A 13,598-nucleotide genomic window follows, 5' to 3' on the forward strand; every position below is an offset into this window, starting at 1 on the left:
TCATATTGTGTCTGTCAATCTTTTGAGATGAGCCATGTAGGGCCGCTCCGCCCTGTTAGGACGGTTGATGTCTAGGGCCCAGTGACTGACGGGTCATGGGTGGCTAGCATCGGGGGACACAGTCCACGTCCTATAGGAATGAGCAGTGTACGCAGGGTTTGCTCCTTGGGTTGTACCACTCATGTCCTAGGCGCCATTACTGAGCAGTTATATACAGTTATCCCAGATATGGATACCCTATAATTTGCATGCATCATATTTGTATGTTTTACCCAGCGCTTTCGTATTGAGCTTAGAGCTCACGTCAAGTCTTTTATGTGTATCTGGACACCCCATTCGACGGGGCAGGTGTAGGTGCAGGATTGAGCACCAGGAGCTTGGAGTAGCCAGTGACTGGTAGCGCTTATCGCGTACACCCAAATTACCCGACTCAATCAGATAAACAAATAATGCAGTAGCGTGAGTAGGGATCGTTCCCACGAGGAAAGGTAAATTTAAAAGTATTCTTTAAAATAAAAGGGGGTTTTGGAGTTGAGATTAACTACTAAAAATCTTAGCAATTAAATAATTAAATTATCACTATCACGCAAGATTAAAAATTAACTGAGGAAATCAATAAGAAATAAGACTTGGTATCGGTCGACTACACCCTTGATATTATTCATTCAATCATTGATCATCTAAAAATAATTAATCTTATCAAATATTCACTATTGGAAATTTAATTCCTATTTCACCTTAATTTTAGTTAACTAGACAACAGCAGTCTAAGTTAACCTTTACCCCATAAACTAACCTAATACCAGCGATCAGATTTAAATCCATGGTAGCATTCAAACTAGTAAAACTAATAAAGCTAGACAACCCATACACAAGCGGATGAATTTAGCCTAGTCAATTATTATTTCTACGATTTAACAAATTCAACAGCAGAAAATATTAATCATAGTTGCTTCGCAAATCAGAGGTTTCAAACAATTACGGATTGAATTCTAATTTAGCATTCGACTGTATAATGAAATCCTAAGATGGCCAATCTAAAAATCTCATACACAAGCATATCAATCAATTCAGAATCATTCTTGATACTTGATAAAAATCAAACATTGAAAATCAAAATCTCCTGAATAAACTAAATCAAGGGTTTTGTCTTCCTCAACCAAGTACTAAAGTTTAGCTACAACGATTCATATCAAAATTCACAAAATTCAAAGAAAAAGAAGAAAACTCGAATTATGAATTCAAGAAGAAAACCTAGTCTCCAATGTGTCTCCGCAAGTCTGATAATAATCCTATTAAAACGGAATAATAGTCTAATAAAGGCTAGGAACTAAATTAACAAAGTTTCCAAAAATATATTTTTTTTTCTGAAACATAACGCCCGCTCGATCTGCAGGAAATAGCGGATCGAGCGGCGTGAATATCCAACTGCTACTGCCTTGCGTAAATAGGGCTCGCTCGATCGGTAAACATCTGCGGATCGAGCGAGAGAAATTGTCCTTCCTACTGTCCTCAAAATATAAGCGCTCGCTCGATCTGCATACTCTTGCGGATCGATCGAGAGAGAATTTCCAAAAATTGTCCAGCATTTCCCTTGCTTCAAATCTACGTTACTCCGAGGTTCCATCTTAGTCCGCAAAATAAGTGACCTAACCACAAAAACAAGAATCCCATCATGCAAACACGGAAAATGCAATACGAACAAAATGCTAAAATAAAACATGCAACTAATGCGAAACAACAACAAAAATGATACTAACAAATGCAACAAAAACAAAACTATCAAATACCCCCATACTTAATCATTGCTCGCCCTCGAGCAAGTTATGCAAAAACAAAATGAAACATAACAAAAACATAAGCAAGGATGAATCACGCAAATCATAGCCTCAGTGAAAACCACATTCATCTAAAAAAAAAAAGTTCGTAGCAACTCTCAATTATCAATGATATACCTTCAGTCGAATGCGAACGTGTGTGTGTGCCATGTTACCTCAGTTACATGCAACTTCAAAAGAACAAAGTTTCAAGACTGTTCGCCGACCTATAACAATTCAGTTCCAGCTACACCATCAAGAACTCTCCTACCAACAATCCTTCAACACAACACAACTTTCTTGAGAGTAATTACACACCTCCGGATTTTACACCCGGTATTGCTTTAGCCCCAATAATTACCCGCAAACTTAGCTACAACTAAGACAGGATTAGGATTTCAATCCCCTCGTCTATAGCCCGGATGGAGCATCAACCCCATTTTATCCGCATACATAGCCTTGATCTTTCTCTTTTAGGATTTAAATCCTGTCAAGGCCTGGATGGAGTTGTAACATTTATTATTTTATTATTTTTTTTTCTAGGTGCGCCTAAGATCATTTATGTCATATCAAAGAAATCATCAAGATTCAAACACTATCAAGTTTCACAAACACCTATTGTCGTGCAATGGTCCAACAGACATCCACGATATCTAATACATCGCTACACTTCACTGGTCAAATATGTGTGCTTAAGAATATTTACTACTCAACCTCAAGTTTCTCATATCCAATAGAGAGTTAAATTTTTTTTTTTTCAAAATCCATTTTTTCAACTATCTCGTTATAGGCTAATGATTTCATCCTCAACTCATGTATTTGGATAACACAACGAAAATAACAACAATACGATGCATAACAACACAAGACAATGCAACAACGAAACAAAAGAAACAAAATGCATGTAATGCAACCCCCCCACACTTAAACAACACATTGTCCTCAATGCAAAAATAAAAGAAGAACACAACCAAACAACGAAACAGAATGAAATGCAAGAACGCAAAACGGGACTCCCCTGGTTCACAGGTCTGCGGCATCTTCCTCTTCAGCCTCCGGAGGAAGGAAAGGGGCGGCGTATTGGAATGGGAAAGGTGGTGGATACGGCAGAGCGGGTGGCACAGCATTTGGATCAAGACCATGGTGGATTGTCAGATTGCGCAACAAAGAATCCAAAGCCTGTAAATTAAAAGATGGAAATATGAAATTAGGGAGGAAAATTAGCTAAAAACGAAAGGTGGGGTTTGAGGGAGACACAAGAGAGAAAAGAGAGAATAAGAAGGAAAGAAAGGAAGAAGGGGGAAGGGAGTCGGCGTTTTATTAAGGTAAAACTGTTCTCGCTCGATCCGCAAGATGTTGCGGATCGAGCGAGACAAATTATGTAACTTACTGTCCCGACGAAAAAATGCTCTTGCTCGATCTGCAAGATGTTGCGGATCGAGCGAGACAAATTGTTAACCTTACTGTCCCGAGCAAAAAAGCTCTCGCTCGATCTGCAAGATATTGCGGATCGAGCAAGACAACAAAAATAAATTTTTTTTGAATTTTTCAAAATTTTCGAAAAAAAAAAAACATAAACATAAAATTGAGACTAAAAAATGTAAAAGAAATAAAAACGAGCAGAAGTAAAAAGGAAAGAAACACTGGGTTGCCTCCCAGTCAGCGCCTTTGTTTACGGTCGTTGGCTCGACTGAATGTTGCAGTTCTCAGGGTGGTTTAAATCTGGTTCCTTTGTCCACCTTCACCCATTTAAAACATTTTCCAAAAAATTTGGTCCCAAGCATTTGCTGCGTCAATTTCTTGGAGGTGCTAGCTCCTTGACCCCGTTTCTCTTTTCTCATGGGCAACCTTTTCGCGTTATCAGGAGGATATTTTGTCGCGGCTTTAGGTACCTGCATATCAGAGACAAAAATTTTAGCAGTGGAAACTTCACCAGGCGTTGCAAGTATATTAACAACACTTTCACAAACAGGATTTTCAGGGCATCAAAAATATTAAATTTGGCAATTTTCCCATCGAATTCCATAGTGAGAGTACCGTTATCAACATCTATTACAGACTTAGAAGTTTTCAAGAATGGTCTTCCTAATAAAATAGGGCTATTTAATTCATTGTTTTTCATGTCAAGAATATAAAAATCAGCCGGGAAGACCAATTCGCCAACTTGCACTAGGACATCTTCTAATAAACCCCTTGGAAAAATAGTAGATCGATCATCCATTTGGATTACAATATCAGTTTCATTCAAAGACACAAGATTTAAGGAAGCATAAACAGAGTATGGCATGACATTAATCGACGCTCCTAAATCTAGCATGGTTGTATCAAGCTGAACATCTCCTATTTTACATGGAATCGAGAAGATACCTGGGTCCTTGCATTTTGTAGGTACCTTTCTTTGAATAACAACAGAGACCTGTTCTCCCAATTCAATTTTCTTACAACCCTTCAATTTTTGTTTTCTTTTCACAGTACATAATTCTTTCAAAAATTTAGCATAGCGAGGTACTTGCTTAATAGCATCTAACAGTGGAATGTTTACCTCGCATCTACGAAAAGTTTCATAGAGCTCCTTAATCCCCTCATTTTTCTTAGAGTCCTTTAAAGCTAAGGGAAAAGGGGCTACAAGTTTGTACTCAGAAAAATGAGGGAACTTACCTCTCGGTGCTTCTTTAGGAATGGGCTCACTCTCCTCCACCTTAGCTTCTTTGTCCCCTTCAATCTTTACCGGTTCTTTGACCAATCCATCTTGAATCTGCAGCTCCTTTCCACTCCTCAAAGTAATAGCACTCACGTTCTCCTTCGGATTCACCACTGTTTGTGAAGGTAAACGGCTGGAATTTTGTGCTTCCAACTTGATAATTGCTGCAGCGAGTTGGTCCATTTGGGTATTTAAGTTTTGGATGCTCGTTCGGGTGTCTTGTTGAAAAGCCAAAGTATTAGTGGCAAGATTCTGAACTATGTTTTCAAGAGACTCACCTAGTGTAGGAATCTGAGGGCGCAGTGGTGGAGGGTACGACGGCCTATAAGATTGATTGTGCTGTGGTGCTTGAGGTCCAGGTGGATTCGCTTGTGGATTTCCGTATCTGAGGTTCGGATGATCCCTCCAACCTTGATTGTACGTGTTGGAGTAAGGATCATACTTTTGTTGAGGTGGCCCTGGAAATCCTCCAGCTGCATTGACTTGTTCCACGTATCCCTCTTGAAGTGTTGGGCACATGTCAGTTGCATGTCACACTTGAGTACAAATTCCACATACCTTAGAAATTTGTCCATTCCCTACAGCCATATGACGCACAAGAGACGCCAGTTCGCTCAATTTTTGTTCAAGGGAAGAAACATTTACCTCGTTACTCTTCCTTGGTGCAGGATCACTTCTGCTGGTGCCAAATTGCTGAGAATTAGCAGCCATATTTTCTATTAAGTTCCTTGCTTGCACCAGAGTTTTGTCCACAAAAACTCCTCTACTAGCCGCATCCAGCATACTCCTGTCATGAGACAACAATCCTTCATAACAGTATTGAATTAGTAAATTTTCACTTATCTGGTGCTGCGAACAGCTGGCACAAAGTTTCTTGAAGCGCTCCCAATACTCGTGCAGTGACTCTCCCATCTGCTGTTTGCACCCATAAATTTCTTTCCGAATGTTTGCTGCTCTAGAAGATGGAAAGTACTTCTCTAAAAATATCCTCTTCATCTCAGTCCAGGTGGTGATGGATCCAGAAGGTAGGTAGTACAGCCAATCCTTAGCAAAACTTTTTAAAGAGAAAGGAAAGGCTCTGAGCTGAATCTGCTCCTCTGTAACTCCATGCGGTTTCATGCTTGAACACACCACGTGGAATTCCATCAGATGCTTGTGCGGATCCTCACCTGCAAGACCATGAAAAGCAGGCAGTAAGTGTATCAGTCCAGATTTCAATTCAAAATTAGCATTATTTTCTAGAGTTGGAAAAGTAATGCATAAGGGCTGTTGATTTGGATCAGGAGTGCCCAATTGTCTCAAACTCAGATTAGCGTTAGCAGCCATCTCTTCTTCTGGGAATGCAGCTCGAGCAGCTTCCTCTTGTTGTTTCCTACAAAGTTCTCTCCTCCGCGTATGCAAGGTCCTTTCTATTTCCGAATCGTAGAGAAAATCTTCTTCAGCAGAATCACCTGAAAGCATGAACAAACCAGAGTAGCACTACGAGGAATAAAATAAAAAAAAATTAAAATAAAAAAATAAAATAAAATAAACAAAGAACACAATAAATTAACACCGATCCCCGGCAACGGAGCCAAAATTTGGTAGCGCTTATCGCGTACGCCCAAATTACCCGACTCAATCAGATAAACAAATAATGCAGTAGCGTGAGTAGGGATCGTTCCCACGAGGAAAGGTAAATTTAAAAGTGTTCTTTAAAATAAAAGGGGGTTTTGGAGTTGAGATTAACTACTAAAAATCTTAGCAATTAAATAATTAAATTATCACTATCACGCAAGATTAAAAATTAACTGAGGAAATCAATAAGAAATAAGACTTGGTATCGGTCGACTACACCCTTGATATTATTCATTCAATCATTGATCATCTAAAAATAATTAATCTTATCAAATATTCACCATTGGAAATTTAATTCCTGTTTCACTTTAATTTTAGTTAACTAGACAACAACAGTCTAAGTTAATCCTTACCCCATAAACTAACCCAATACCAGCGATCAGATTTAAATCCACGGTAGCATTCAAACTAGTAAAACTGATAAAGCTAAACAACCCATACACAAGCGGATGAATTTAGCCTAGTCAATTATTATTCCTACGATTTAACAAATTCAACAACAGAAAATATTAATCATAGTTGCTTCGCAAATCAGTGGTTTCAAACAATTACGGATTGAATTCTAATTTAGCATTCGACTGTATAATGAAATCCTAAGATGGCGAATCTAAAAATCTTATACACAAGCATATCAATCAATTCAGAATAATTCTTGATACTTGATAAAAATCAAACATTGAAAATCAAAATCTCATGAATAAAGTAAATCAAGGGTTTTGTCTTCCTCAACCAAGTACTAAAGTTTAGCTACAACGATTCATAGCAAAATTCACAAAATTCAAAGAAAAAGAAGAAAACTCGAATTAAGAATTCAAGAAGAAAACCTAGCCTCCAATGTGTCTCCGCAAGTCTGATAATAATCCTATTAAAACGGAATAATAGTCTAATAAAGGCTAGGAACTAAATTAACAAAGTTTTCAAAAATATAATTTTTTTTCCGAAACATAACGCCCGCTCGATCTGCAGGAAATAGCGGATCGAGCGGCGTGAATATCCAACTGCTACTGCCTCGCGTAAATAGGGCTCGCTCGATCGGTAAACATATGCGGATCGAGCGAGAGAAATTGTCCTTCCTACTGTCCTCAAAATATAAGCGCTCACTCGATCTGCATACTCTTGCGGATCGATTGAGAGAGAATTTCTAGAAATTGTCCAGCATTTCCTTTGCTTCAAATCTCCGTTCCTCCGAGGTTCCATCTTAGTCCGCAAAATAAGTGACCTAACCAAAAAAACAAGAATCCCATCATGCAAACATGAAAAATGCAATACGAACAAAATGCTAAAATAAAACATGCAACTATTGCAAAACAACAACAAAAATGATACTAACAAATGCAACAAAAACACAACTATCAGTGACCAGTGAAGACAGCAGGATCAGCTGTAGGTTTTGCCTTTAGGATATTTATTCAATTTGGTTGTATAAATCGAATTGGTTTAACCGGTTGTATTCTGCCGGTCTGTTTTTATTTAAATCTTCCGCAGCGATTTATTTAATGCATGTTTAATTATGCTCTTAACTCTGATTAGCTAGTGGATCCGGGTAGGTCACTACATTTTTGGTATCAGAGCATATGCATGCAAGAGACTTGGGATATGGTAATGAGACTTTGGGTTATCCTTATAAGATTGATGAGACCTTGGAAGAGGTGATGATGCAGCAATTAGTTGCCCAGAGACTATCATCATCGGCAGGATTTCTGAAGATTTGGCTTATGAGATATCAGAAAGTGCGGACAGGAGTGATGGATCGTGTCCGAGTTTTCAAGATTTCTACTCATGTGGATCCTAGTTTTGGATCGAGTACCGGATGCCAGAGGCAGTGGCAGAGCATTGGATGGGACGCACTTTATGCTTGCATCTGTATCGTCCATACCATGAGGACACTACTCTGAAGATTCTCCAGTCGTAAATGGAGAGATTGTCAGATAGACCTTTACTAGGGAATGCCTCGAGTGCCTAAGGCATGACAGGTTTTGTGCGTAAGGTCTTTAACCTCATGTAGTACATGGTTTTGCCGGTATGCTGATATTGATGCGTTTGATAGGCACACGGGAAACTTCATGTTCAGAAGCATGATTTGGTTACAAGAAGAATGCTGATGGTAGATCGTGAGCAGAAGGGGTCGACTGACATGCACTGACGCCGAGCATAGCTGGTTAGCTATCACGTGCCATTTCTCCGGAGTTCTTCGTAGGAGGACATGTAGAGAGACTTGGTAGGGAGTATGCTTGTATCGATGCGCGTGTTGATTAGAAGCTTCATGATCAAGGAACGAAGACCAGTACGATGATTTAAATATTGTATTGATGTAATTTGTAAACAGTATTTCAGTTGTAATGAATCATCATACTTTGGTTGTATCATTTCAAGTTCGATTGTACATTTCATTGTATTTTGAATACTGTATGTATTACATGGGATTGTAATAAAGATAATTGTACATAACTTGAAAAAAGTGATACATGTTTTATTTATCCAGCAATTCGTGGATGATTGCAAGTGATTTTGCTAGGATTGGCATTGTTTTAGTTGATTAGCGTTCAACTATTGCATCTCATGGGATTTGAGTAGGCCGACTGTGACAGTGTGACTTGCGTTTAGTCTAGGCGTTTTCCAAGGATTGACCTAGTTAGTCGGTGGACTAAGATAGTGCCAGCAATGAGTGGACTCATCTAGAGGCATTAGGCATATTGTTCGGTTTAGAACATTTGGGCTTTGTTCTAGGTTGTTTCTTGGAACAGTAGGCTGTTTGACCTTCGTTGGGTTGAGACTTGTGATGATGAATTGTCATCAGGATACCAGGTCCAGTATATGCCGAGAGTTGGGGACTATGACCATGACTAAGACGTGATGGAGCGCGACCCTATGCCAGTATTACTCTGGGAGTTCTTGTACTTCAGAGGATACCTGGGAGCCTTTGTGCTTCGAGATTGGCGGTGGGAAGGCTACTCAGTCTAAGGGATTTGGTGACAGTCACGACAGGGTATGACCTTAGATTAAGATATCAGGTTTGATATTGATGGTTCGATATCGTCTGGTGTGCCAGAGATATAGTTTGAGTATACTCTGAGCAGATAGGTTTTGACTTATGGGTTACTGCTAGACATGTGGATCTAGTAGGTGGACGGATTTCTACCAGGGATGACTAGGGGTTGTCATCATAATTGAGGTTAGAGTTTTCCTATGATAGGAGTCATCCAAGCACTTGGATGGGATGTTGTTACGAGACTTTGACTCGAATACGAGGACTACTCCTTGATGATTGACTTCATCTGTGATAGATTATGTCAGACGCTAAGGATTGTACAAGAGCTATCTGAGATGTGAGGGAAGCGTGGCCTATACCCGTGAAACCTTGGTGGTTGTCCAGGTGGGTTATTGAGGTAAGCTACCTTAGTCTTAATTTGTTGAACAATCTTAGCGAGAGATATAATCAAGATTGTGTCTGAAGATTATGGAAATCTTTGGGATTCTTTAGTTATTCTTCTTGGACTTGACGAGCCGTGGTGTTCATTCTGAATGAACGAGGCAAGGACAGTGAGTCCAGTGGTTGCGCTAAGTACTGTCTGATATTTTCAGAGATTGGGCGTAGGATTTTCCGTGGGATGGAAATGGGCTTAGTTTATCTTGATGTATGCCTTGGGTGAACAAGACAACAATTGGTAGTGCTAAGGTGGCACGGGATCTGTGCTAGTTACTACTAGTGGTTATTGGGTAAATCTGTCAGAGTTAGGATGATTAAGTTCAGAATACGAAGCAGCGGTTAGTAGTGCTGAAAAGGCGCAGGACTTGTGCCAAGTAAACTACTTATGTACTGTGATCTGACACCATTTGGAAATGGTTCTTTGTGGCAGCTGAGTCATGGTTATTGACCGAGCCATGCAGGTTGAATAATCAGTGGTGGTCTAATCTGATAAGTGCAAGCTTAAGTAGATCGACAAATTCGATTGGTTGAGCCAATCAGGGTTGATCAGGATGTAGCAATTAAGAAATACTTGGGATAGTATTTTGTCAAGTAGTGCTTAGGAGATGAGTACTTGGTACAGTCTCAGAGCATTTGAAAATTTGGATGATTTAGGATCTCTAGGTTTGCCAGAGATGAATCTATCAAAAGATTGCAAGTGGACTTGTATGATCAAGTTAGGTGCTAACTTGACAGTGGAGACAAGCAAGGGAGTTGGTAGTTTCCGTTATGGTGCATTCTTGTTAAGAAGGAAGCTGATATTGATCCAATCAATTGCTTAGTGATAGCAATAGGTCAGGAAAGGATCATGTTGTTGTTTCATGTGAGAGTTTTCCATTGAACAACAATAGTGAAGATTGTTGACCGGACATTTCGGTTAAGTGAGGGCATCTATGTGTACCGTTGTAGTTGGGTCCGACGAGTAGTTGGAAATGCTAATGGACATTAGCAAGGAAACATCAGTTTTCTGATCAGTGTGACATTATCTAGGATCTGATTCTCGAGATCCAGCAGGTTGTGTCACTAATCTTCCAGCGAGTGATATGCGATATGTGACTGAGATAGTCAAGGATCGACTTAGTAGCCAACAAGATTGTTGTGGGAATCAAAGATTTCGCAAGATCGTGATGGATAGAGTTTGTTCTATCGAGTCAGTGAGTCACATCTATGCAGACTGTTGAATATTGCGTTGTAGCAATAAATGACAATCAGAGACGCATTGTGTGGCAATTTACTTCGAGCACAAGTATTTCCCAGGATTGACTAGGGAATCGACGAATTAGATCGTTCAGTGTTGAGACTGATGCGTTTGGCAAGGGAGCGATTTGACTATTAAGAATCTGTTGGGATTTAATTCCAGGATCAGTATGTTCAACCTTGGGAGGTTGGTATGAGCTGATGGTATTATCAGAGACTATGAGTTGAGTTATACCAGGTGCAATGACTGTCGAGTTTTGAGACGGAATAGGAAGCGTTTCCATATGTCTGTGCACTGTGGAATGTCCCAGTTGAGCATATTGGTGGGAGCTTGCCTTAGTCTTGATGAGCGTACAGTGATTGCGAGTATGTATAACTATCAGGAGGATGTCCAACGATTGAAATTCATGAGATGAATAACCTATGATCAAGATGATGCAGATCATCAGAGGTGTGATGACTTCTATTGCAATGTATGCGTGATTTCTCAGGCCAATGGCTAGGAGATGACGTAGCGTCATGAATTGCAAGTGATGATAGTTATCATCAGGGCACAGTGTTGAGGTTATACTGAGAAACGTGGACAGCAGAATGTACTAGACATGATGGTTTAAGTTACCAGTATTCCTTGGGAAGCCGGTTGTGTTTCAGGGAGAGTGGGGAGGGTAACCAGTCTAGGGAACATTGTGAGCAGTTACGTTGAAGTATAGACTTGAGTCAACTGGATTATCTTAAAGCGAGATTCATGTTAGAATGTGTCAGCACAATGTTGGGATTAGTGTTTTCCTAACTAGAGGTGTTGAGCACCGGGAAATTTTGAAACCATTACATGGTTAGATTCGATAAGTAATTCGACGAATGTCGTAAACCATTCAGTTCATGACTTGGTCTTTGTCAGTATAAGATTTCTTTTGGGACGATGATATTGATCAAGCGGGTATTGTATTCTTCGTGGTCAGGAAGATCGTGGTCCGAGTGAAAGATGTATCAGTGTTACGATACGCTAGCGCTAAGGAAGTTCGATTGTCGACCAGTAGCGCAGTAATTTCCAGATGGAAAAATGTTAATGCGGTTCAGCATTAATGAATCTTGCAGAGAATTCGACGGGAGTCTGAGCATGTCGGAGGATATTTTGACCAGACACTCGAGCAAGGGTTTTTTGTACGTTCTCGAGGTTTTACCCTAGATTTCAAGGACGAAATCTTTTAAGGGGGGGAGAATGTAGTAACCCGTATCCAGAATTAGCGATTAATGAGCATATTAATCATGTAATCATGTTTTGATTAAGTAAAACATGATTAAGGAAATTCCAAATGGGTTAACTGAGTCCAGAAATGGATTTAGGACACTCGAAAATAGCCGGGAAGGTCCCGAGGATCCGGAGGGTTCGGAAGCTCCGAACCAAGTCAGAAGGCTCCGAACTGGATCGGAGGATCCGAACTCAAGATCAGAGGCTCCGAAATGGATCAGAAGCTCCGTCGGTGAGATCGGACGTTCCGATCGGGACCAGGACATGTGTCATGGCTGACGTTAGCAAAGTGACGTCATGGCTGACGTAATATTGGGCGATCGGATGCTCTGAAGATGGGATCGGAGGTTCCGATCGTGTTCGGACGTTCCGAACCGGGTTCGAAGGCTCCGAACTCCGTCTATAAATAGGGGGCCGAGATTTCATTTTCAAATGCACCTTTCCCTCTCTTCTCTCTGATTCCAGGCCTTCTAACTCAGATCTAGGGAGCTCTAGGCATCCTATTGGGAATCCGGAAGTGGCATAGCGATCCCGACGTCGAGGCGGAGATGTGCCTAAGTTTTGAGGCAATTGTCATCAGCGGGCTGAAGATGGACGCAGGTATAGCTATGGTCTCTTTAAATTATTTAGGAGTATGCAATAGCTTAATTAAGGCTTTTAGAGCTTAAATATTGATGCATGGGTATTTGCATTGTAGAGCTGATATAGGCTTGGAACCTAAAGTGGGACTGCTAGGAACTGCCTGTAGTAAGGTATGTAAGTACAGACTGAGATAGCCAGCGGGTTTTGCATGCTTATATGTTGCATTTGTGTGTCATATTATTATGCAGCATGTGCATATCATATTGTGCCTGTCCATCTTTTGAGATGAGCCATGTAGGGCCGCTCAGCCCTGTTAGGACGGTTGATGTCTAGGGCCCAGTGACTGACGGGTCATGGGTGGTTAGCATCGGGGGACACGGTCCACGTCCTATAGGAATGAGTAGTGTACGCAGGGTTTCCTCCTCGTGTTGTACCACTCATGTCCTAGGCGCCATTACTGAGCAGTTATATACAGTTATCCCAGATATGGATACCCTATAATTTGCATGCATCATATTTGTATGTTTTACCTAGCGCTTTCGTATTGAGCTTAGAGCTCACGTCCAGTCTTTTCTGTGTATCTGGACACCCCATTTGATGGGGCACGTGTAGGTGCAGGATTGAGCACCAGGAGCTTGGAGTAGCCAGTGACCAGTGAAGACAGCACGATCAGCTGTAGGTTTTGCCTTTAGGCTATGTAGTGACCCTTACCCGGATCACCTACTAAACAAAACTTTGACATGCAATTAACTTAATTAAACAGATATCAGAATAAAACTGCGGAAATCATAAACATTATACAATCCCAAGTAAAGGAATCTGTAATTTATCCAATAATATACAACCAAATCGAATAGCTGTATAAACCCAAACAACAGTAATAAAACCTAGACGAAGCTCCAGCTGGCCAACCACTGACTAGCCCCTCCTGGATCCACCCTCCTCGCCCAATCGCAAACCTGCCCCATG

General features: G+C 40.5%; 1 protein-coding gene across 1 annotated transcript; it reads right to left on the bottom strand.

Annotated features, from left to right (window-relative positions):
• Positions 1-2,840: 2,840 nt before the first annotated feature.
• On the bottom strand, positions 2,841-5,037 carry LOC140871169 (uncharacterized). Its single transcript, XM_073273602.1, has 4 exons — positions 4,327-5,037; positions 3,751-4,233; positions 3,557-3,709; positions 2,841-2,996 (listed from the first exon to the last, which is right to left on the bottom strand). The coding sequence occupies exons 1-4, from the start codon at positions 5,035-5,037 to the stop codon at positions 2,841-2,843; spliced, it is 1,503 nt and encodes a 500-aa protein (XP_073129703.1).
• Between the last annotated feature and the right edge of the window lie 8,561 nt (positions 5,038-13,598).

This window comes from Henckelia pumila, unplaced genomic scaffold (genome assembly GCF_033568475.1).
Source record: "Henckelia pumila isolate YLH828 unplaced genomic scaffold, ASM3356847v2 CTG_429, whole genome shotgun sequence".
Classification (NCBI taxonomy): Eukaryota; Viridiplantae; Streptophyta; class Magnoliopsida; order Lamiales; family Gesneriaceae; genus Henckelia; species Henckelia pumila.

Bases quoted from the DNA above. Each gene is read 5' to 3' on its own strand.
- LOC140871169 (XM_073273602.1), bottom strand. From the start codon at position 5,037: ATGTGCCCAACACTTCAAGAGGGATACGTGGAACAAGTCAATGCAGCT. The intron at 3,710-3,750 runs GTGAAGTTTCCA...TCTGATATGCAG, and splicing joins TAATATACTTGCAACGCCTG to GTACCTAAAGCCGCGACAAA. The intron at 2,997-3,556 runs GTGGACAAAGGA...TTTAATTTACAG, and splicing joins AATGTTTTAAATGGGTGAAG to GCTTTGGATTCTTTGTTGCG.